This window comes from Vollenhovia emeryi, unplaced genomic scaffold, assembly GCF_000949405.1.
Source record: "Vollenhovia emeryi isolate VEMERY1.0 unplaced genomic scaffold, V.emery_V1.0 DF939215.1, whole genome shotgun sequence".
Classification (NCBI taxonomy): domain Eukaryota; kingdom Metazoa; phylum Arthropoda; class Insecta; order Hymenoptera; family Formicidae; genus Vollenhovia; species Vollenhovia emeryi.
Window position 1 is genome coordinate 687,793 of NW_011967151.1, and position 22,303 is coordinate 710,095.

At 40.3% G+C, this 22,303-nt stretch overlaps 3 protein-coding genes across 8 annotated transcripts in view; 2 read left to right on the forward strand and 1 right to left on the reverse strand.

The window, feature by feature from the left end:
- The window catches only part of LOC105560991, a 41,584-nt gene extending 30,126 nt beyond the window's left edge, over positions 1–11,458 (forward strand). For 5 of the 6 annotated variants that reach the window (XM_012010587.1, XM_012010588.1, XM_012010592.1 and 2 more), the window contains 7 exons: positions 330–509; positions 591–709; positions 1,056–1,232; positions 1,317–1,504; positions 2,100–2,485; positions 2,729–2,950; positions 3,294–11,458. In XM_012010587.1, coding sequence (XP_011865977.1) covers positions 330–509; positions 591–709; positions 1,056–1,232; positions 1,317–1,504; positions 2,100–2,485; positions 2,729–2,950; positions 3,294–3,481 — 1,460 coding nt within the window. In that variant the 3' untranslated portion in view covers positions 3,482–11,458. The remainder of the gene's footprint in view (positions 1–329; positions 510–590; positions 710–1,055; positions 1,233–1,316; positions 1,505–2,099; positions 2,486–2,728; positions 2,951–3,293) is intronic. The other variant, XM_012010591.1, reaches the window with a different exon arrangement.
- Positions 11,459–12,439: 981 nt separating this feature from the next.
- LOC105560992 (Niemann-Pick C1 protein-like) lies at positions 12,440–21,441 on the forward strand. Its single transcript, XM_012010593.1, has 23 exons — positions 12,440–13,163; positions 13,850–14,061; positions 14,383–14,513; positions 14,597–14,732; positions 14,850–15,036; positions 15,158–15,250; positions 15,716–15,933; positions 16,142–16,240; positions 16,310–16,512; positions 16,782–16,982; positions 17,090–17,294; positions 17,384–17,500; positions 17,604–17,784; positions 17,887–18,014; positions 18,229–18,483; positions 18,725–18,888; positions 19,152–19,267; positions 19,417–19,556; positions 19,741–19,937; positions 20,100–20,331; positions 20,567–20,680; positions 20,854–21,016; positions 21,096–21,441. Exons 1-23 carry the CDS (start codon positions 12,944–12,946, stop codon positions 21,104–21,106), a joined length of 3,723 nt encoding a protein of 1,240 aa, XP_011865983.1. The 5' UTR covers positions 12,440–12,943; the 3' UTR covers positions 21,107–21,441.
- Positions 21,442–21,786: 345 nt separating this feature from the next.
- Positions 21,787–22,303, reverse strand: part of LOC105560993 (polyubiquitin-B) — a 4,742-nt gene continuing 4,225 nt past the window's right edge. The window contains exon 3 of the mRNA XM_012010594.1: positions 21,787–22,303. Coding sequence (XP_011865984.1) covers positions 22,022–22,303 — 282 coding nt within the window. The 3' untranslated portion in view covers positions 21,787–22,021.

The window sequence follows — 22,303 nt, forward strand, 5'->3', positions numbered from 1 at the left end:
TTATTCGAGTCAACCTTTCGCGCGTGGATGACATTTTTGCGGTCGCCAGAGGCTGCGTCATTAAGCATTTAAAGAGATTGCTCGACCATTTTTTTTTGTGGTACGCTTCTATTATTCCGCGAAATGTTATTTCTGAAAATTTAACACGCCAATTAAAACATCGCTGCATCTGCCCGTTCAATTTTCAACATCTTTATGCAGAAATGTCTCAGAATCTTGGTTTTAATGACGGGAGAGACTTTTTTCCCTTCTTGCAAATCGCATTTTATATGATTACGACGGGACGAAGCAATCTCCCGATAATTATCAGAGATAATCGACAATTTCAGACGAGGGAAATCAAGCTTTACAAGAGTTCCTGCAAGCGAGAAATCCTCGGCAGCAACATTCGTCGACCTTAGAATCGTACTTGATAAAACCTATACAAAGAATACTCAAGTATCCGCTGCTGTTGCAACAGCTTAGGAACCTCACCGATGAACGAAGCGAAGAACACCAACACTTAATCGGTAATTACCGCGACGCTGTACGGCCGTAACGAACAGTTTAAGGTGTCATCAGGGATTTAATCGCGAACGTGTAAATTGCAGAGGCGCTCAAAGGCATGGAAAAGGTGGCGGAGCACATAAACGAGATGCAAAGAATCCACGAAGAATACGGCGCTATTTTCGATCACCTGTTTAGGCAACACCAAAAGTCGTGCAAACAGGTGAGTCGATCTTCGGATTTATCGCTACAGAAAGAAAACACGAGAAACACTATGATAATTTGTTCGAAAATTAATAAGACATACGTAATTTCCAGTCATATTTAACGAATGTTTTATCTATAAAAGCTCTAAGGATTTAATTTGATAACTTAAAAAGAAAACAAATCTTTCTCGACTCTTTTTAATAGTTGCTGTTAAATTTTAAACTTGGCATCTTTTTATGTTTCTTTTATAAAAATTTTAGTGTAATTTTGCATAAGTTTTCATTCTTAAATAAGCTTAGCGTCCTATACGCACACAGAATAGCTTTAGAATATTATGAATTAACGGATTAATTGCTTGGCAGTCGATCGACCTAAGTCCAGGAGATCTTTTGTACTACGGCGGCGTCGAGTGGCTCAATATTTCCGACTTCCTCGGCAAGATAAAGAAGGGTCTGGAGCTGCATGCGATGTGCTTCGTATTTAAATCGGCCGTCGTGTTCCTGTGCAAGGAAAGGTTGAGACAGAAAAAGAAGCTCATGGTCAGTGTCTATATGACCCATTTCTCTCTATCGATCCTCGCGACAACTTCTGATATTCAAGAGGCCATCTACTTTTTTTTCCAGGGAGTTTCGACGAAGGCTAATTCAAGCGAGGTAGAAATCATCCGTTACCAAGTGCTGATCCCGGTGACAGAAGTCCAGGTCAGGGCCAGCTCCGCCAAGGATATGGAGTCCCACTTCTTGTGGGAATTGATTCATCTAAGAAGTCAATTACAAAGGAGGCCGGAGAAAGTATACGTACTCTCCAACAGGTATTTTCCTGAATTTTCTACCGCAGTGGAATACTTACTGAACACAAGCGCGGATCTAAATTAAAATAAATATAAGTAAAAACGAGCTCCAAAATTAATTCTCTAAAAAAAATGTATTATTTCAGTTTACTAAATTAATTAGGAAAATATAACGTAGTGAAATGTGACGTAGCTTCCACTTGTATCGGTGGTAATTGATCACCGCGAGTGCACTTGATTGCAACCAATTACGCAGCACAGTTTTACTACCGTTATTAATCGAACAGAAAAATTAACAAGAAATATTGAAAATAGATTGCAGCTAAATTAAATAATATTTCGTTTAACTGTTATGCCGTGTCTTAATTAAATTTTCATTATTTTGCAAATCAATATATTTCCACTATTGTTTTTCACAAAAGAAGAATTTATAGTATAAACTTTCCTTTTTCTAAAAATATTTACCGCCGACAATGATCATACAGTTTCATAATACGTTTGTGTATTTTGAATCGAGACTATTCGTTTATTTTTTAATATCAATCTTTTATCGATGATAAAAATAATTCAATAAGTAAGACGATCTTTATCTAACGCCTTAAATTTTTCTTTACAGTACGACGGAGTTCCGTAACGCGTTCCTGAAGACGATTCGGCAGATTATTCGTGAATCGGTGAGAAACATGAACATACCCTCGACGAAGCAGAATCTCAGCCATGCGTCGATGTCGATGGCACCGCGAATGTCGACCGGCCACGTGGAAAAATTTAACAAGCAACAAGCCAGTCAAGGACAGGCGCAGAACGGAAAAGACGTGACCACTACGCTCTCGAAGAAGGCGATGAAGCAGCAGCTGCTGTCCAGTTCGCACAAGCGCAAATACAGCCACTCGAAACAGCCGGTGGAGCACGAGAGCTCGGAGGATAAGGACCAGGAGGATGCGCCGGTTCCCCAGCAGCAGACATTTCGCTCCAGGAGCAAGACCATAAGCGACACTTCCGGTAAGATGAAAACTTCTGCTCGCTTAAAGGAAGACTTAATTTCAAAATCTTCATACGTAGTGGTTCTGCTATGTAAACTTAGTCCTTAAATATTTGTATTGATTAATTGAAGGAATATTGCATTTATTCAGATTAGTTTTTAAAAAAGTTGAAATTTATTCGGTAAAAGCGCAAAGCAATTCAATGATTCGACTAGACGTTATTAGCAAATAGTTCAACGCGGTATCGTCTTGTGGGCTTTAGGCGAGGTGAAGGTCGAGATGGATTCGGGTACAAAGTCGGAAGGTGAGGAAGACTCGCAGGTTTTTTTAGGCGAGAAGAAGACGAACCTCGGCCGCACACCTAATCATCTGACGCTAAGCACCACGTCGACCATCTCGGCGGGGAGTACTGGCAGTCAAGCTAGATTGATTCAGTCTTCCCATCAGCCTGAGAACTATCAACCTATTTCCGTCAAGGAACTTGGTGAGTGTATAATGTCGACATTTTCGCATCTGCCGAAACTTATGTACATCAAGACTCTTTACTAATTCATTACAATTAATTTTTTCCAATTTACCTAATAACTAGTAAATTGAAACTTCTTTCAGTCTTTTACGATAATTACATTAATTAACACTTTAGTCATATCAGTTTTTCTAATTTTCCTTTAATATTATGACAAATAGAAATTTTGCGTTAATTAATTGTGACAATGGGTCATTTTTTCAAATAAAACAAATATATGTTTTGCCAGATATAAGATTTATTTTGTTCTCTTTCTTACAAACAAAGCATAGTAAAAGCACTAATTTCTAAAATGTAACAGGTTCGCCGATCTGGAAGCCACGGGAGACGTCGTCCTCCCTGGGGGAGGCCACCACGTTGCCGCGCAAGGGTAAGTCGGCTGGCGGACACGAGCTCGCGGAGATGAGCTCGAGCCATAGCGCCTCCCGAAAGTCTCTGATAGAAATCAACAATTGTGCTCAACAACCTAACTTTAATAATCACGTTTAAGTTGAATAATATCGAGGCTGACTCGCTAACGAGGTAATACCGTTAAGTTACCACCGCCATTAAACGCGACCGGCACCACCACAACCACCACAATCACCACCACCACCACCACTACTACCATTATCATCACCACCGACATCACCTACCATCTACCACAACCGAGCGTAATATACAGAGATAATTATCCGGTTAATGCGATAATCACGATAACGATACGCGAGGAGCACGCATCTGCCGCCCACGTGGAAATTCGCGAAGACTGCGCTTTCTCCCTTTGCTCTCTTCCTCATTTCGTCTTCCAGCAGGAAATTCGTATATGCTTGCGTGCGTGCGTGCGTGCGTACGACGCAGTCGACTGTACCATTTGTACGAGAGCAAGCGAGATGCTTGACCGGGCTTCCTCCTCGCTCTGGAGAATCTGATCGGACCCGAGTATCTCCTCCTTCCTTCTTCTCTTGGCGGTCGACATATTCAAATAGTTAAAAAAGTAAAAAAAAAATTAACGACGTAATATTAAAGTTAAGCTAAAGGGTGTGTCATTAAATTAAGATAAGAATGTCAAAGACTTATGGTAAATAGTTTTGATTTTGACAATCGCAACGCGGACGGTCGATCCCGAAGCCATGGAAGGTCGAGGCGATGCCGAGCAGATCGCTGGCTCTGAAAACGAATAATCCGATGGCGAATAACGAATCGTTAACGAATAGCCGATCTTGGTGATCGAGCTAAAGACTAGATCCAAATAACGGAGAATCTCAATTATAAGACTTAAGCTCATCCTGCTTACAATTAATGAATAGTTAGCTTCATACGCTTCATTTTATACATATTGTTTCTTATTAGTTTCGGGCTCTCCCTTTTTATTACGGGTGTAAGAAATTGCGACTGTATTCAATTTTAAATATCTTTAGGGGAAGTCTTTGTGTGCGTTTCAAGTTAAATCAAGCATAAAGTTTTGGTATCCAGTTTTATACTCGCAAAAATTTATTTATTTAAACATAAAAGGATGATAATTTTTTTATGCTGGCCGATAATTTATAAATATATAAAATAAAGCGCTTTCCATATTGCAAGATCCTGTACGTATAAGTACACGCAGAAAAGGAAGAAACTCTAAGGCGAGATTAAACAGTCGAGACTGTTAGAGCAACGTGCCTGAGAGATCTAGGAACGATGGGTCAAGCCGTCGCTTCTCGAATACGTATTTCCGATTTAACAGCATCCGCCGGCATAAAGTTTCAGCGTGTCGCCAGCTTTACGAGATTCGGTTGTCTTTTCGAGAGTCGCCGGTGATCGAGGGCTCCGTCCCTCGATCCTGTCGATCCCATTTTCCGCGTGGACGGCGGCGCGGATGGCCCGGGGAGATAATCGACTCTGTAAATAATGTAATAATGATATTTGTCGTCACATACCACGTCACTATGATTACGCCGTTACCACGATCGCGATCGAGCGCTCGCGCGTGGGCGCGCCCGTCACGTCGCTCCCCGTCGTTCCACACCCCACGTTCCCCACATCCTCCCATTTTTTTATTATTATATGAAACCGTCGTGATGCGCGTCACGCCATTGACGATCGCCGGGTGACGTGAGGACCGTAAGGGTAGTCGGAGAGAGGCTTATAAGATCCACGTTTAAAAAAAAGGGGGGAAGAAGAAACAAGAGATCGAAGGTGCGATTCGCGCGCGTAGCGAGTAAGTCTTAGTTGTTAAAGAGAAATCAATTAAGATATGTCGTGTGTGTGTATATATATACATGTATATACACGCACACAGAAAATATATGTATACATACTATATAATATATACGAAATATTATGTGAGAAAGAAAGAAAGAGAGAAAGCGAGAGAAAGGGTAGATTTGTGAATTGCATTGTAACGTCGTCCACGGTCCCCTCCCCCAAAAAAGAAATAAAAAAAAACGTTCCGCCGCGTGTTAACCTGTTTTCAGGGTCGAGCATCCTCGCCAATATAGCAGACTTTATTTTTAACGTTACTTAAGATACAAAAGAGAGCGAGTGAAAGAGTCTACGTGTGTGCATGAGTGAAAAAGGGAGAAAAATGAGAGAGAGAGAGAGAGGGAGAGAAATATAGCGAGAAAGAAAGAGAGAATGATAATCAGAGTGCTCGAGACCGAAGCTACGAAGTGAGATGCGCCGGTGTAACGACGATGCGTTAATGGCCCGTGATTAGTATGCAAGGAGAATGAATGAGAGAGAGAGAGAGAGAGAGAGAGAGAGAGGGAGGGAGAAAAAGAAAGAGGGGGAGAGAAAGCGAGAAAAGGCGCACACTCGTACTTTAAAACGTACACATTGAATTTTAGGGACGGCGAGTGGTATTGGCACTGGAACCTTTCACGATAATCCGACACATATACCGCGTTGTTAATGGGTATTACGATAAATTAAGAATGGTATCGAAGGATTAATACGTGTAAATTAGACGACAGAAAGTATCCACATAGACGTATACCTACAACCAGAAAAATATGTATAAATAAAAATATATATATACACACACACACACTTACACATACATACACATACACACTTTCACACACGGCATGCAAACGCTTCGAGCATAATTGGTGGTGAGAGCTGGGGGTGTTCTCCAAAGAGAGGATATCTTCTTGAAACGCACCGTGGGGTTTATTCTCCGAATGTTTTTCGCGAGTGTCTCAAAACATGCCGGCACTATTCCCCAAGAACCTCCCAAGAGACCCCCTGGGAACCTTCGGGGAATATTTCCCAGAGGACGGGAGAGCGTTCGAAGGTTCACCGAGAGATTCCGAAGAACATTCCGAGAATATTCTTCCGCCACCTCTCATCACCACGCGCGCAACCTGTGTGCATACTCGAGGAATGTGGATGTTGCGCACAACGACGTGATCGATCAGCCTTATCGGACGTGAAGGGAGACGTTTACGAATTCGCGGCGATCGCGATCCTTCGGTCGAGAGTCTTCGATTCTGGTATCGTTCCTTTATCTATGGTTCCGCAGCTGCGAAATTAGCACTGATCACTGTAAACCGGTTAGCGGACTCGGAATCACATATTATGAGCTTAGATCTTCCTCAACGTCTACTTGACGTTGGTACTCTCTAAATTTGTTGGAGTGGAATCTCACTCTTTTGGAGTGAGATTTGTGACAGTTTCGCTTATTCTGCTGATTGTCACGAAAGAACCGTCCCGGCCCGATGATGACTGGGTCCCTTACTTGCCGGGCTATCGTGATCTTACGAGTTCGACGGCCATCCAGTGGTGGAATACCGTAAATAACTTTAAGTTGGAGTGAATATTGGAGTGCTGGCGACTTTACTTAAAAAATAGGAGTGAAATTTTTCACTTTTTGTCTTAGAGTGAATTAATTCACTCGAATAGAGCGAGGTGGTCAGTGACACCATGATTCGAGTGAAAATTTCACTCCAAAAATTTTAGAGAGTACGACGTTAAAATTCAAGCCTCTGTATCGATATCGGCCGGCACCGATCGCACCGGTATCGCTTACGATCATTATCGAGAGACTTTCCGCAGCGATATATTGTAACGGAGATCAATCGGAGGTGTATACGGAATTATCGTTTAGAGATCGTTAACGTCCTTGGGCTCGGGAATCGACGATCGTTTGCTGGTCGTGGACGAAGGACTCAATTGCCAATCAATGGAATTTGATATAGTCATATCGAGTACTGACACGCATACGCACATATTCAACACACCGTCGCCCGTGACGGTCCGCGATCCGAACGCGCTTCAACGGGCTGTCTTTGTGTTTGAAGTGAAGCATACTATTATATAAATATTATTAAATAATATTTTGATATTATAATATTGTAATATTACGATATATTGCACAGCGTTATAATAGTAAAATATTATACAACGTTATATTACATATAAGTTTATGACAGACAAACGAAAGGGATCGAGTCGTCAATGTTGCGCGCAACATCTGGGAGAAAAAGCAAGAGACTTCGTTCTAAAAATTTGTGAAACCGCTCGATCGAAATCGCCGGGATTCAATGACGTGACGAATGTTTCCACATTGACGCCTTTCGGAAAAGACGATCGCGTCGATACGAGAGAGAAACAAAATGTCGTATTAATACGTATTCGCGAAATCGCGTCAATTATTAGTATATTTCCGAGGAGTGTAATTATACGAGTACTAATTATACCGGCCGGGATACTATTGTACAGTGTGCATAGGCTGACGAAGGCGGGAACGGCGGTGACGCGTTTGATCCTTTCCTTTATCCTTCGTGGCGAACCGCGGGAATTTTATCCGTAATGTCTGATGAATGTTTTATCGAACGCTGTAATATTGCTTCCATCTCGGGCGCGTTACCATGCATGCTGATGTGCGTGTTACAACAGAGATTTCTTACGATTTTACGAATCACCGCGGATACCTCTGCGACACGTGCGTGCTTTCACGAAATTGCGTCAAGTGGTAAAATTCGTCAGCTTGGCTGCCAGTCGTCTCCTACGTTCGTGATGACTTTATAAAAATTGTGTGCTGCTTTTCGCGCTTCACATTACAATTGTTGGGTCTATTAAGAGTATCGTATTCTTTCGCATCACATGTTGCGCTCATTTTCATTATGTCAGCGACATTAATTTCTTAATAGAAATAATTGAATTTCAACGATCGCACATTTTGTGCCATATACTTCGGTCATATCTCGCAAATTATTTTAAAGTCGTCAATGAAGCACAAAAGACCGGAGCTATTATTTTCAGGAAAGAGGGACAGGCAGTCGAGAACGTGGGAATCAATTACATCCTGCAAATTCTTTTATGCTGAAAAATCGATCGGGCGTTCGCCGAGGTTTATCTCGAAGCACTCGCGACAAGAATGACAGGGGCTCTTTCTTTTTTCTTCCGCTCGAAGTCGAGTATGCCATTATGCACGGATCCTGCCATTCTGCGCGAAAGTAATCTACCGAAAGACAGAATTGTCAGCGAGAATTGAACTGTAAAATCGCGACACTCGAGAACGTGGAATTTATGTCAGCGAAGAAATTGCTGCGGCGAGACACGCCGTTCCTCGGGGGGGAAAAACACGTCGGAATCTTCTTTCCTTTGTTCATCGGAGAATATGTGTTGGAAAAGTGACGAACGTGGTGCCAAAATTGTCGTATAGCAATAATTAGTAGGATTAATATCAGACTGACTCATAATAGTGTTCAAGCGCGGGAGTTCGTCTAAAGGTGAGGTCTCAATGGGGACTTATCGCGATTAGCAGTCGTATAACTTTGACAATTAGTACCTGCTGGTCTTTAATCGCTGACTAAAGAGTTGTGCCCAACACCAAAGGCGCACGTAAAAATAGAAATTCAAGAGTTACTACAGAAGCACGCTAACGTATCGACATAAATAAATGGGAATTTACGTAAAAACTTAACGCATTGAAAGAAAGATAACATTATCTCGAATGACTTCAGTGACTCAGCGCTGCGATTTTACAGTTTGACTTTCCTGAACGATTAATTACGATAAGCGGAACGAGTTCGTTAATCGTAACTTTTTCGGATTATAAAGCCATTGTTAATTTTTGCTCGGACAGACGAGTTGCTAGGAAATTGCTGTCTAAAATAATGACGCGAGTTAAAATCATTTTACTTCGGAATGAATTCTCCTGATTTAACGCCAGAAGTGTGTTTTGTAGAATTTAATTGCGAGGAAAAATTGAGACGCGTAGTTTTAGCGATTTTAGAATTCAACCTTTTCTAGATTAATTTCAATCGCTCGGAAGCTCGTTGTGGCAATAAAGAGGATGGCAGGAAACGGGAGATACGAACAGATACCCATCACGTAAACGGGCACACGTGGACACAATTCACGTGCGATCGCGCGAGACACGTACACGAAACAGTCACACACAAATATATCTAATAAGGCATCGGTTAAGATCTGACAGCGAAAAAAAAATAATAAGATACCTACTTACTAATTACTATAGGCGAGAACACACGTGCAGATTTAAGGGAAAAAAAAACTTACGGAGGACCTTCTGTTGCTCGAATTATTGCATTGTCTACTATATATAAATTTTATTGTATAAATTCTGTCGAGAGAGGGGCGCCTCCGAGCGAGAGTCGATGTTTCTTTTTCTCCTCGACCCCCGTGTCCCTCCCTGTCGGAGGATCTACGAGGACATTCGAGAGAAAGAGGCCGAGGAAAGTGCGTGGCACACCGAGGAGCCGCGCTCGCGGATAACAGCGATTGTATTTAAGTTACTGTCGCGAGATACATCGAAAAGGTAGCGTTTCCCATAGTTGACGACTCCCGAAAATTATGTTCCATTCGAGCCTCGTGGAGGACAATCTCGAATGTCCATAGATGGCCTGCGATAAATGCGAAAGTCTGTTTATCCTTATCCCAACGCGGGCATTATCTCTGATAAATGTTAAGTCCAGCCCGCAGCTGTGTAAACAATGTAGAAAGCACGATTGTGCATTCGAAGTGCGGATACGCTCTCTTCTATCACGCACGTATAGGTGACGTTGAAAAGCGCCTCGCCGCCGCCACCTTATCGCGGCCAGGTGTCTTCTAGCCGGAGTTAATCGGGCTTAAGATAGTGCCTCGCATTTTTATCCTTATCTTCTCACTTAAGAAATCTTATGAAGAGTTTAAAAACATGATATTATCAAAGGTTAAGGTTCATTCAATACAGTCGTTTCTAAGAACACGCGCAAATGTACGTTCTTTTTTTGATCTATTATCTCCAAGAATCATTTTGTCACGCACGTTACATTCGCCGAAGCTCCGTGTGCGAATATTAAGATAGGAAAAAGAAAAGAAGCGCGAAAGGCGATGCTATAGTCCGCTGACGCTTAATCTTTTATAAATCTTTCTTCCCAATCAGCAGTAAAAAGAAGACGTAATAATATATCCCGCAGAAAGCAGGCGAGTGATTAAATGACCGTTAAAAAAAATAGATCCTTTCGCATAAATCGACGCCAGATATTTACGCCCAGTATCCGTTGGGTATTCAATAAAAATAGTTTGCGAGGAGGGTCGAACGAGAGTCACCAGCCGGATTGCCCGCGATTGCCGACGGACCCAACCCCACGTTTGCGCACTTTCCTCGGCGACAAGTCAGGAGAGAACAAAAATCGAACAGGGTCGAGACACTCCAGCTCGGAGACGTATCCCAATAGTTGGCCTAGTACCGAGTTTCATATTTTTCGCCCCCCCCCCCCCCAACCGGGTACGCAGTGGATCGTCGAACGATTGATCGTCTATTGTATGATTATTGACATTCTTCCAGAAATTTTATTGATAGATATATATATAAACTTTATCGCTACCGTTGAACATAGTAATATTTGGGGGTATATACGATTAGGGCGATACCTTGGGTATTTATTGGGGACACTGAGAATACTATATTGAGAGAAAGAAAACGAGAGAAAAAAAATAAAGGGAGAATAAAAGGTGAGAGAGGGGTCTGAGAGAGGAATGAGTTGGTAGGATTATTATATATATAAATATATAGGATATATAAGAGAAAAAGAAGAGAGAGAGAGAGGGAGAGGAGGAGACGTTAGGGGTTGAAGAAAAGGACGGGGGCGGGTGATAACGAAACGAAGATGAGATAGTGTGTAACGATGTAATGAGTCTTTCCGTAGGAAACGCGAAAAGGACGGAGATATATACGGGGACGAGTCTCTTCCTTGCGTTGAACGTAAAGCGAGCGGGGCGGGTGGCGAGAACCAAGGATGAGATTAAATGTTGCGAGCGTATGCGAGCGGGAATATATATGGTACGTGCAAGAGAGAAAGAGAGTATAAAAAGAACCCTTTATGTTTTCTCAACTCGTTACGTGAACGGTACGTTAGCATGGGGATATATTATGATTACGATGATTGCTATATTCGTTGTTATTGTTCCTCGGTTGTATGCGGAGACGTTTAAGAGTGATCCATTTGTACAATCATTGAGTCATTAAAATATGATTATTCATTATGGAAACCCGGCCGCCTTTATTCCCCGCCCCGCCGACGATAAGCACTGCGAAATTAATCCTACTTCGAAATTTGCTATCATATCGCATAGAATTATCACGTTGATTATATCCATAATTAATTCCCAGTATAATCACTCGATTGGAATTTTATTTATTTGACATTTAGAATAAATGTTTGGGAACAATACGAAACGGTCGACTGAGAAATATTGGTGGATAACATGATTCATTTTGCTACGTCGAGCTGCCGTTTTCATCGCGCGCGTTATGCTTTTAAACAATTCAAACGTTCAGAGTCGAGTTGTCGACGTAAATATTGAGCAATATCTTAAAAAATTACGAATATAAGAATAAAGATAAAAATATATCAAGATAAAAGAAATATCAAAGACCACGCGTCTGTATTGACGACCGTCAAAAGAAACGCCGCGCCACGCGTGCGATATAAATACAAGAAGCTTTATCGCATTGTTTCATAAGGTATGTACAAGATATCGATAATTCACAGGTGTCCGACAATCCCTGATCGAGTCGCGGAACGATAAATTATCGCAGGTAGATGAACTATATAATAGTCGACTATATATAATAGTCAAGTTCGCTTAAATACATGAATGAACACCTTCCTTACTTTTAATTCATTCCAAGACTTTATCAAGCAGAGAGAATATTTGAAAATTCGCACGTGCGTGAGGCGTCATTTTGACTGAGAATAAAGGCGAAAGACTAGATGCTGCCACGATGACAGTTTATTACCCAGCCAGAAATAACTCTTCGATCGACGTCGATCGGTGAGTAATTTCTGACTGGGTACTGTTATAATTCCAATTCTATTTATTTCTAAGATAAAACGGGAGAAGAGAATGACGCGTTATCACGATGGACTTTTCCCGATACTCATTTCATCTAATTCGATCCTGAAGCCTGAAAAGACTTTCCGTTGATAAGGTGATTTGAAGTTCTCATCTGCTTGATAAGCCGGAGACATCAGGTGGCTCGATAAGTACGATTTGATATGACGAGGTGACACCGATCATTCGAGACAGTTGTTCATTCGATTTGGAAAAGGGAATAATGCCAATGGACACCTAAACATCCCGCGAATGTATCCGACAGTCGGGGACGAGCGAGGCGAGAAAGAAGGAACAATCTGCGACGAAGCTACTTCGGTTTACAGTCACCGTTGCAAAGCTACACGGAAAGGATTTACGGTGAATACCGTCGATTGTCTATAACGCTAAAAGAGATAATGTACGATCGAGCATCTAACGCGCGGGAAGATATCCATTGTGCCGGTGCGGAGATGAGGATACGCACCGCCGAAGGGTGGTATTTATCACATTGATCTTGTCTCGCTTGCGATAATAGCAGCGTCTTGAAGCTGCGAGTCCAATTCTCGTCAATCGCGATACGGAATCGGGCGATTTCGGGACGTCCCTTTCGGCGTGAATCTCTCGATCAGTAGCTGATCTCCCGAATATACCGGCATTATGACGCGGCCGCGAGCGCTCGGTTGTATTCTCCTCGCGCTGTGTTGCGCCCTGATCTCGGCGGATGAACGGTATTGTGCGTGGTACGGTGAGTGCGGATGGGGGACCCTCTCGCCGCGGACCTGCGTGGCGAAAAATGTCGTCGCCCGGCCGGTCAACAACGCGACTTCCGAGGCCCTTCTGCGGAAGAGGTGTCCGCACTTCTTCGAGGACGAAACAGGTTTGTATGTGATTGAAACCCAGATAGCACGCACAGTTCTATAAATATTCTTTTGGAGTGCAAACGTTCTCAATTTCAGAATATTCCAATCGAATATTCTATAAATATACAGCGTGTCCCAATTTAATGTCCCACCTCAAATAACTTTTTATTTTTGATCGCAGAAAAAAACGTTTCCGACAAAAGTTGTTTGGTACGAAGGGGGACATAAGACGGTTGCTTGAAGATCACGTCAAGGTCACCTTCGATTTTTTAAATGGAACCCCCTATTGTTTATTATACTATCTTGTTCTACTAATTAATATGAACAACTTTTGTCCGAAAGATTTTTCGATTTGCCTAACACTTTTCGAGATATTCAAGAGAAAATTTCAACTTTTTCAATGCTTAGCTTATGATATCTCGATAACTGTTTGTCGGATCATACCGTGTATAACCGACACGCTATATTCGATAGATTATTCTATTCACATTTGAAAACCATTTATAGTAGTGCCAGTCGGATATTCAACGAACATAAGATAAATATATAAGAATGACCTATGGAATATTTCAAATATTCGTGAAGAATATTCCTAAAATGTTCATAGGAGTGTCTTGTGCTATCTGGGAATATATTTTCTGCGGAGATCGTTTCCGATCGCGTGATCGGTAAGGGTAACTGGAACGTGTCTCGCGTCCTGCAGAGTCGCCGATAACATGCTGCGACGCCGCTCAGATCGTCACGATGGACTCGAGCATGAATCTGGCGGAGAACGTTTTCGGCAGGTGTCCGACCTGCGTAAAGAACATGTATCGACTGATCTGCGACACGACTTGCAGTCCCGAGCAGAGTCGATTCGTGAGGGTGACCAACAGCTCCGAAGAAAATGGCATGGAGTACGTCGTCGAATCTGAGGTGATTCCCAAGAGTGCATTTTGGTTCTTGCTCAAATTTTTTTACATTAAAAAATGAACAGAATCGCGCGTAAGAAATGTGAAGAGAAACGGCAGATAAGCAACTGTACTCTCGAGTTCTTAGAGGCCAAATGATAAAGTAGCGTAGTAGCGAAATTAATACTGATAAATATACCTACAGATAATAAATATAATTAACGATGCTGACGATATTAACGAATAATAAATTAATATGTTAAATGAAACAGCCAATAATTTAAGTAGTTACATTTAAATCAATTTGTTATATGGAAAATGTTTAATGTCGCTGACCGTATTTTAGATTCATATCACGGAAAAGTTCATAAACGACACGTACGAATCCTGCAGAAGCATCGTCAATCCTACTAGCGGAAATTTGGCCATGGATCTGGCCTGTGGCTCGCACGGAGCCAGCAGGTGCACCCCAAAACTGTAAGTGAACTCCATACGATCGTAGGGAGCCAGTCAAATGAAACGGAACCACAGGCGATACATATGGCGTATAATTCTTAAAGGTGGTACGAGTTCATGGGCGATCACAAGTCGAACCCTTTCACGCCCTTCCAGATGACATACGTTTACGACGCAGCTGACAAATGGGGCGATGAGCCGTGGAATGCTACAGCGAAAAATTGCAACGAGACTTACGGCGTAAGTGTGAGAGAAATCAACCTGGTCTCTCGCGTAAAAGGAACTACGAAGTTTATTTATTCGTTTCAAGTTTAGCACATTAAATAAAGACGCTGTTTCTATTTTTGGCTTCGCCAGAACTCGTCCACGGTCTGCAGCTGCGTCGACTGTCCCATTGCGTGTCCCGTTACGAAGTTAAACGTCGTCGACGATATGTTCATGATCGGCGATCTTAATGGCTACGGCGTCGTAGCGGCTATACTCGTCATTTTAATCACAATTGTAGCCGGTGGCACGTATACTTTGTGCAGAAACCGTAAGAAAGGTATGGACAAAGTTACGCCAGGCAAATCAATCTTCAATTGATCCTGGATTTGAAAACATTTTTCTCTTTCATATCTGAAGTTGTTCAAGTACTTCCTTCCTAAAGATTTCTGCGCTCCTAGGTTCTATCCGAACGCCAGCGAAAAAGAAGGCCAGAGACTGCAGTCAAAGCTATCAAAAAGTCTTCGAAGTGGTTTTTACTGCGTGGGGAACAGGTAATTATGTGTGCTTAAGCATCGTTTACAATACGTGGAGTAAGCTTGGACACCGAGAGCAAGCGTAAGAGCTGAAGTAGGAGTAAGATATAAAGTTGATTTGTTTCCTTACTCCTGCTCCTTACTCCAGGCTTACTCCATGCATTGTAGACGACGCATTATAAATACAATTTTATATGTTGTACGTATGTGTGTGACATCTTGGATGGAAATCTATGGAGAACAATTTTCGTGCACACACGATACAATTTTTAATAAGATCATATTACATATTTTAATAAACATTTATTACAATATACCCTTCGCACAATTAGATGTAACTTAAAATTACGTTCGCAAAAGAAAATTACTACTTTCGACAGCATTAAACAATTATTTCGCTGCCGTACGATATACATATAATGTGCGAAAAAAGGAATTTTTAGCTGTGCGTAAAACATGTTAACGATTCTCGACATTCAACAGCATTCGCCAAGTATCCTATTATCACACTGTTCACGGCCTCGTACATCGTTGTTATTCTGGGTCATGGAATCGCCTATCTTTCGGTGACGGTAAACCCCATAGAAATATGGGCCGCGCCGAATAGCAGGTCGAGAATAGAAAAGGATTTTTATGATAATCGATTCCAGCCGTTCTATCGCACCGAGCAAATCTACATAAAATCTGTTAATCGTACAACGGTAAGATATACTGATTGCAGTAATTATGATAATAACTAATGTAGCTCTAATATTCTTGTATAAATGTCCCGTTCAAACTGGAAACAGTTCAGACCAATATTTTCTCTTGAAATTATATTTTTATCCTAATATACATATACTTTGTAATATTAAGAAATGTCTATTGGTCAATGTTGGAAATAAATCTTTTCGTTGCGCATCATAACAGGTGAAGCATAATACATCGCTCGGAATTATGGAGTTTGGCCCAGTGTTTAACAGCAAGTTCTTGCTAGAAGTGTACGATCTGCAGCAGCAGGTTCTTCAAGTTAGTATAATTGAAGAACAATTAATATTCAGTGTGCGAGATATAATAAGAATCTAATATTTTTAACAGATAGGCCAAGAGACCGACGAAGGACTGGAAAAGATCTGTTATGCTCCCGTACGAAGTGAATTTACCGGGCCGGTAACTCTTGATCTCTGCACTGTGCAAAGTATATGGGGATATTTCCAGAATGACATTGAAACATTCAATAAAACAGAAGTTATCAAGGGATATACAACTGACTACCTGGATCACTTGTACAAATGTATGCAGTAAGTAATGATCAATCTACGCTCGCGTTTATTTGCCTAATGAAAAAAGTTATGTAATAATACCAGGGTTGGGTGGGTAAGTTATTTTTTTTAACAAAGTTAAGTTAAACAGCCTTGAACAAGCTAAGCAAGCAAAGAAAAAAAGTGAAGAGCAAATTTATGTCACACAAGTTATTGGAGTTTTCTTCCAAAGCATATGTTTTGCCTAATTTGAAAGATGGTGTAGAAAATTTTATTTAATTTAATTCTGAATACAAATTGCCTTCCAGGAATCCTTTCCATCCTCAATGCCTGGCACCGTACAAGGGTCCCATTTTCCCTGCCATCGCAATCGGAGGTTTTTTAAAAGAAGGGACGTTTGAATATGATTCCTCCGATTACATTAAAGCAACCGGGTTGGTCTTGACGTTTCTCGTGAAAAATTCTCTCAATGAGACGGACCTTGTGCCGATCAACAAGTGGGAACAACGGTATGTAAAAATTAAGAGAAAAAACTCGCCGAAAATAATTATCAATGTATCGTAAATTAGACTTACATCAGATTTAAATCAAATCGCGCGATTATTGTGAATTTTAGCTTCCTCGATTTTATGGAAAAATGGAACCATGATGGTCGATCGGCCAACATGGACGTCGCTTGGTCTACCGAAAGATCGATACAAGATGAATTAGATAGGACGTCGAAAGCGGAAGTGATAACGGTGGTTATTAGTTATCTTCTCATGTTTGTTTACGTTGCCCTTGCTCTCGGCAAAATCAAGGCTTCTGTTGTTGGCTGTTTCGTAAGTTTTTACCGTCATAATCAAAATCACGAAATTGTAGGATACAAATATATGACGCAAAACACTTCAATTATAATTTCTCCGTTTAGACCGAAAGCAGAATCGTATTAAGCGTTGGTGGAATCATTATAGTCATAGCGTCGGTCGCTTGTTCTCTCGGTATTTTCGGTTTTGTTGGTGTGCCAACCACTCTGCTCACAATCGAGGTATTATATCATTCGAATACTTATACATATGTATATAATTTAAATATTTAAGCGTTTATATTTACACGAAAGCAACACTTTAACGTTGTAAATTCTTATTCAGGTAATTCCTTTCTTAGTACTGGCTGTTGGAGTGGACAATATTTTTATTTTGGTGCAACATCATCAGAGAAATCCTCGGCACATCGACGAGACAATTCCCGAACACATCGGTAGGATTATGGCTGCAGTCGGACCTTCGATGCTGCTTACCAGCACATCCGAATGTTTCTGCTTCTTGATCGGTACGTAAAAATATCACACAAATTATTTTTACAAAATTAAGTAAAGAGAGCGGTCTTTACGATCTGTGTTTGTAATTATAATGTGAAAAATAAAAATTTCAGGAGCGTTTTCTGCGATGCCAGCGGTCAACACCTTCGCGATGTACGCCTCGGTATCGATTTTAATTAACTTCTTCCTTCAAATAACAGCCTTCGTCGCTTTATTAGCCCTTGATTCCCGGAGAGCGGAGGTAAATCGTACAAATTTTTAATAAAAATTGTGCTATTTCATGTAAAGGAAATGTTCAGCAATTAATATAATATAATGCAAATTCAGATATTATCTTAGTGATATTCATTTTATTATAAGAGTTTTCATTGTCCCAACTGACAATTAACATCTCAACGAAATTCTCAAAGTTTAACTTGCGTCAATTTTTAAAACAAACGTCCGATATTTTTTAGAATAATCGCCTGGATGTTATCTGCTGCGTTTCCGTCAAGGATAACTCGAATGAAGAGGAACGCGACGGTGTCGTTCATGCAGCTTTCGAGCGTACCTACACGCCGTTTCTGATGAAGACGCCGGTCAGAATTGTCGTTATAGCGATCTTCGTCGCCGTTCTCGCTACTCATATCATAGTGTTACCGCAGATCGAGGTTGGACTGGACCAGAAGCTCTCTATGCCCGAAGATTCTTACGTTCTCAAATACTTTCAGGTAAAGAACATAGAAAGACTGAAGCGAACAATGAAAGTCATCTTACCATAATTGTAACAATTTAACGCGCGCTCAATCGTTTATGCTTAAAAAGTCGAAGTAAAAAATCTCTTATCTCTTATTAAAAGGAAGGCAAAATAAATATTTTATATTATTTTTAGAATATTATATACACCCTGTATACAGAATATTATACACGTTCTTTTGCATTATATAGTTTTAACGAATGTTATATTTTTAGTACATGGAAGATCTTTTGTCGATGGGCCCACCCGTGTATTTCGTATTGACGGAAGGTCTGAATTACAGCAAGAGGGAGGTACAGAACATCATATGCGGCGGTCAAGGATGCAATGCGGATTCCTTGTACACGCAGATATATTCGGCTGCCAAACAATCCTCCGTGTTTGTATCTCACAATTTTTGGAATCTCGGAAAAATATGCAAACGAGATAAATAAAATTAAGGGAATGTGACTAAGATATTTTTTTTCTACTTCGTTTTAACACAAAGTGTCAATTTGTGTTTCATTATGTTAATTTCATGCTCTTATACGTCACTGCTGATCAATTTGTCGCTTGCAAGCTTTTCCCGGAAATCTTTGTAGCCGCACCAAGCGGAAAGTTACTTGAAAATGTCCCAAGAATTTTATCTATTAATATTTACAGGTCCTACTTGTCTAAAGCAGCCTCATCATGGATAGATGATTACTTTGATTGGTCGACGATTAGTGCCTGCTGCAAATATTACGCGAACAACGACTCCTTTTGTCCACACACTAATCGTATGTATCAGCATCATATAACATTATAATTGACTTATACACCTACATATTTGTGATAATAATACCAGTTTTTTAGAGATATACTTAAGCTTGTACGCAATTTTCTTATTTACTCAGTACGTTTAATTTAACAATACAATAATTTACAGCATGCAAGCCATGTAAAATTATCATCGATCAGAATAGCTCTCGTCCGGATGAGACGAGTTTCAGGAAGTATATCCCTTACTTCGTAAGCGACGTTCCAGATGAAAAGTGCGCCAAAGCTGGCAGAGCCTCTTATTTCGACGTGAGTTAACGTCGTTAGAAACTTTCGCTTAGCATTTTGACAAGCTGCTAAATTGCAAATGTTTATCGCGCTGCAGAAAAGAATTTCTTTTCAATTTTCAACATGCGCCGAAATTTAAGCAAACATTAAAGTTGAAGGTTATACTTTTTTTAATAATAAAATCTGAAATTTCTTGTTCGTGTAGGCGATAAACTATTACTATGACGAATTCGGTCTCACCGATGTGAACGATTCGTATTTCATGGGTTACCATACGCCCTTAAAGAAATCAGCCGATTGGTACGAGGCGCTGCGAGCCGCCAGAATAATATCGGAAAATATTACAAATATGATCAACGATGCCAAGGTGTCCAATCAAACAGTCCAAGTGTTTCCATATAGGTAAGCGATAAGATTTTATCGCGAATTAAAAAATTTCATATATTTTTAAGCAATTAAATGTCTAATCTTAAAAAATAGCTCGCGGAATAAACTGCTATTTTTATTTTTATTCTTTTTTGCTGTTATGTACTTTTAACTATTGAATAAATTTGCATGTTTCAGTGTGTTCTACGTCTTTTATGAGCAATATTTAACCATCTGGGAGGAAACTTTGTCGTCGATAAGTTTATCTCTTGCCGTGATTTTCGTAGTAACGCTATTTCTCACAGGATTGTCATTGTTCTCTGCGGCGATAGTCGTCCTTACCGTTTTGATGATAATAATCAATTTAGCGGGCCTAATGTACTGGTGGAACATTAGTTTGAACGCAGTTTCTCTCGTAAATTTAGTCATGGTTCGTGGTAAATTATTAATATTTATCCATTTCTTTTCTCATTATGTCCAATGAAACAATATTGATTATAAGTAATAATTATTAATTTAATAGTTAATTACGGTACAAAATTTTATTTACTATCGTATGTGTATATAAAATCACTAATTATTGTTACTTTAAACATTCGTCGTTAAATTATTATGTCGTGAACTTGTTATGCTATTATTGTGCGCTAAAGTGTGAATTTTCATAGGCGGCTGGAATCTCCGTGGAATTCTGCAGCCATATAGTGCACTCCTACATCACTTCTGCAGCGATGACGAGGATCGGTAAAGCATCGGAAGCCCTTTCCGTTATGGGAAGTTCTGTAAGTCCAATTAAGTGTCGCAACGCATAAGCAATTTCTTGGTTTAAACATCTTGAAAGAACCTTAATTTTCTTGTACAAGTAAAATATTAAACTTATATATATTTATACATACATATATTAATTTATTTTAATTATTATTGCACAAATATTTATGTTCTCGATATTTCCTAGGTATTCTCCGGGATTACTTTGACCAAATTTGTAGGAATTGTGGTGCTGGCGTTCGCGAAGTCGCAGATTTTCCGGGTTTTTTATTTCAGAATGTATTTGGGAATCGTTCTTTTCGGAGCGGCACACGGTCTAATATTCTTACCAGTATTATTAAGCTTTATAGGTGAGTGACGCATATATAATCCTTCAGATTGCTGATTTTATATGCAAGATCTCGTGCGTACTAATAATCATTATTACAGGACCTGTATAAGAATATTTATTATATGAAACCGGTAAGAAAGACCAGCACAGAAGTGCACAGCAATGGAAGTCGCACCACGGAACTTGTGTGCTTGTTTCGAGATTGTCAGTATGATTAGCGCAGAAATTATTTCACGACACGACTATGAAATCTTGATTTCTGTATCGCTATTCATATACGCATACCATTTGTGTCAGACTGAATACACAGCTGTGTTAGTAATTAATACGTCGTCGCCATGTATATAATCGTACATTCGTATATTGAGCGTGAATCGAGATGCGATCTTTTATCAAACGTGTTTTTATTATGTCGCGTGTATTAATAAATATTTTGGGCGAGAACGTCTCTCCTTTCTTCCTTCCCTGTTGCTTGAAACGCTGAAAAATATGTTTACGTGTATTTATATATTACTGGGACGAGTACTTAAATTATTACTAAAAATGATTACGATATCAAACATTCAAGATATAGTTTGTTCCTAATCAACTACCAATTAGGCACCGAAATCAATGGAGCTACATGAAATAGATTGTTTACTTTACAATGCATCTCAGCATATTACTTTATTGATATTAATGAGAATATCATAGGCTATATATGGATACTGTGTCTGCAAAGTTATTTAATAAATCCTAAAGGAAATCTCTGATTGGGTTGTGAAGTTCACAGGAACATCAGTCAAGGGATATCATTATCACATCTTTATTACTCAAGAACGTGTCCCTTTACATATATCTGGGATACAATTTCCCACATTCTTGTTGTACGCAAATTGACGGAAATAATACTTTTGAATATCAAGTATACGCGGGTATACGGATTTGAAGCATGAATTTAAAAAACAAAAAGTGACGAATGCTATTTCAATACTACCAATGCTATTCAATTTGCGACTAACAGACTTTTCTGCAGATTTCCCGTTCACAAGAGCGCGCCTCCGCGAAGTCGCAAAACTAAGTGGAGCGTAGATTCCTTTTGGATATTATAGTCGGAAAGAGTTCTGCCGTCTTCCAGCTGTTTGCCAGCGAAGATTAAACGCTGCTGATCCGGAGGAATTCCCTCTTTGTCCTGGATTTTGGCCTTCACGTTTTCTATGGTGTCGGAAGCTTCGACTTCGAGGGTGATGGTTTTGCCCGTGAGAGTCTTTACGAAGATCTGCATTCCTCCGCGAAGACGCAGGACCAGATGGAGTGTGGATTCCTT

Coding starts and splice junctions, on each gene's coding strand:
- LOC105560992 (XM_012010593.1), top strand. CDS start 12,944: ATGACGCGGCCGCGAGCGCTCGGTTGTATTCTCCTCGCGCTGTGTTGC. Junction 18,484..18,724: donor ACGTTCTCAAATACTTTCAG/GTAAAGAACATA, acceptor TTATATTTTTAG/TACATGGAAGATCTTTTGTC. Junction 20,681..20,853: donor TTTCCGTTATGGGAAGTTCT/GTAAGTCCAATT, acceptor GATATTTCCTAG/GTATTCTCCGGGATTACTTT.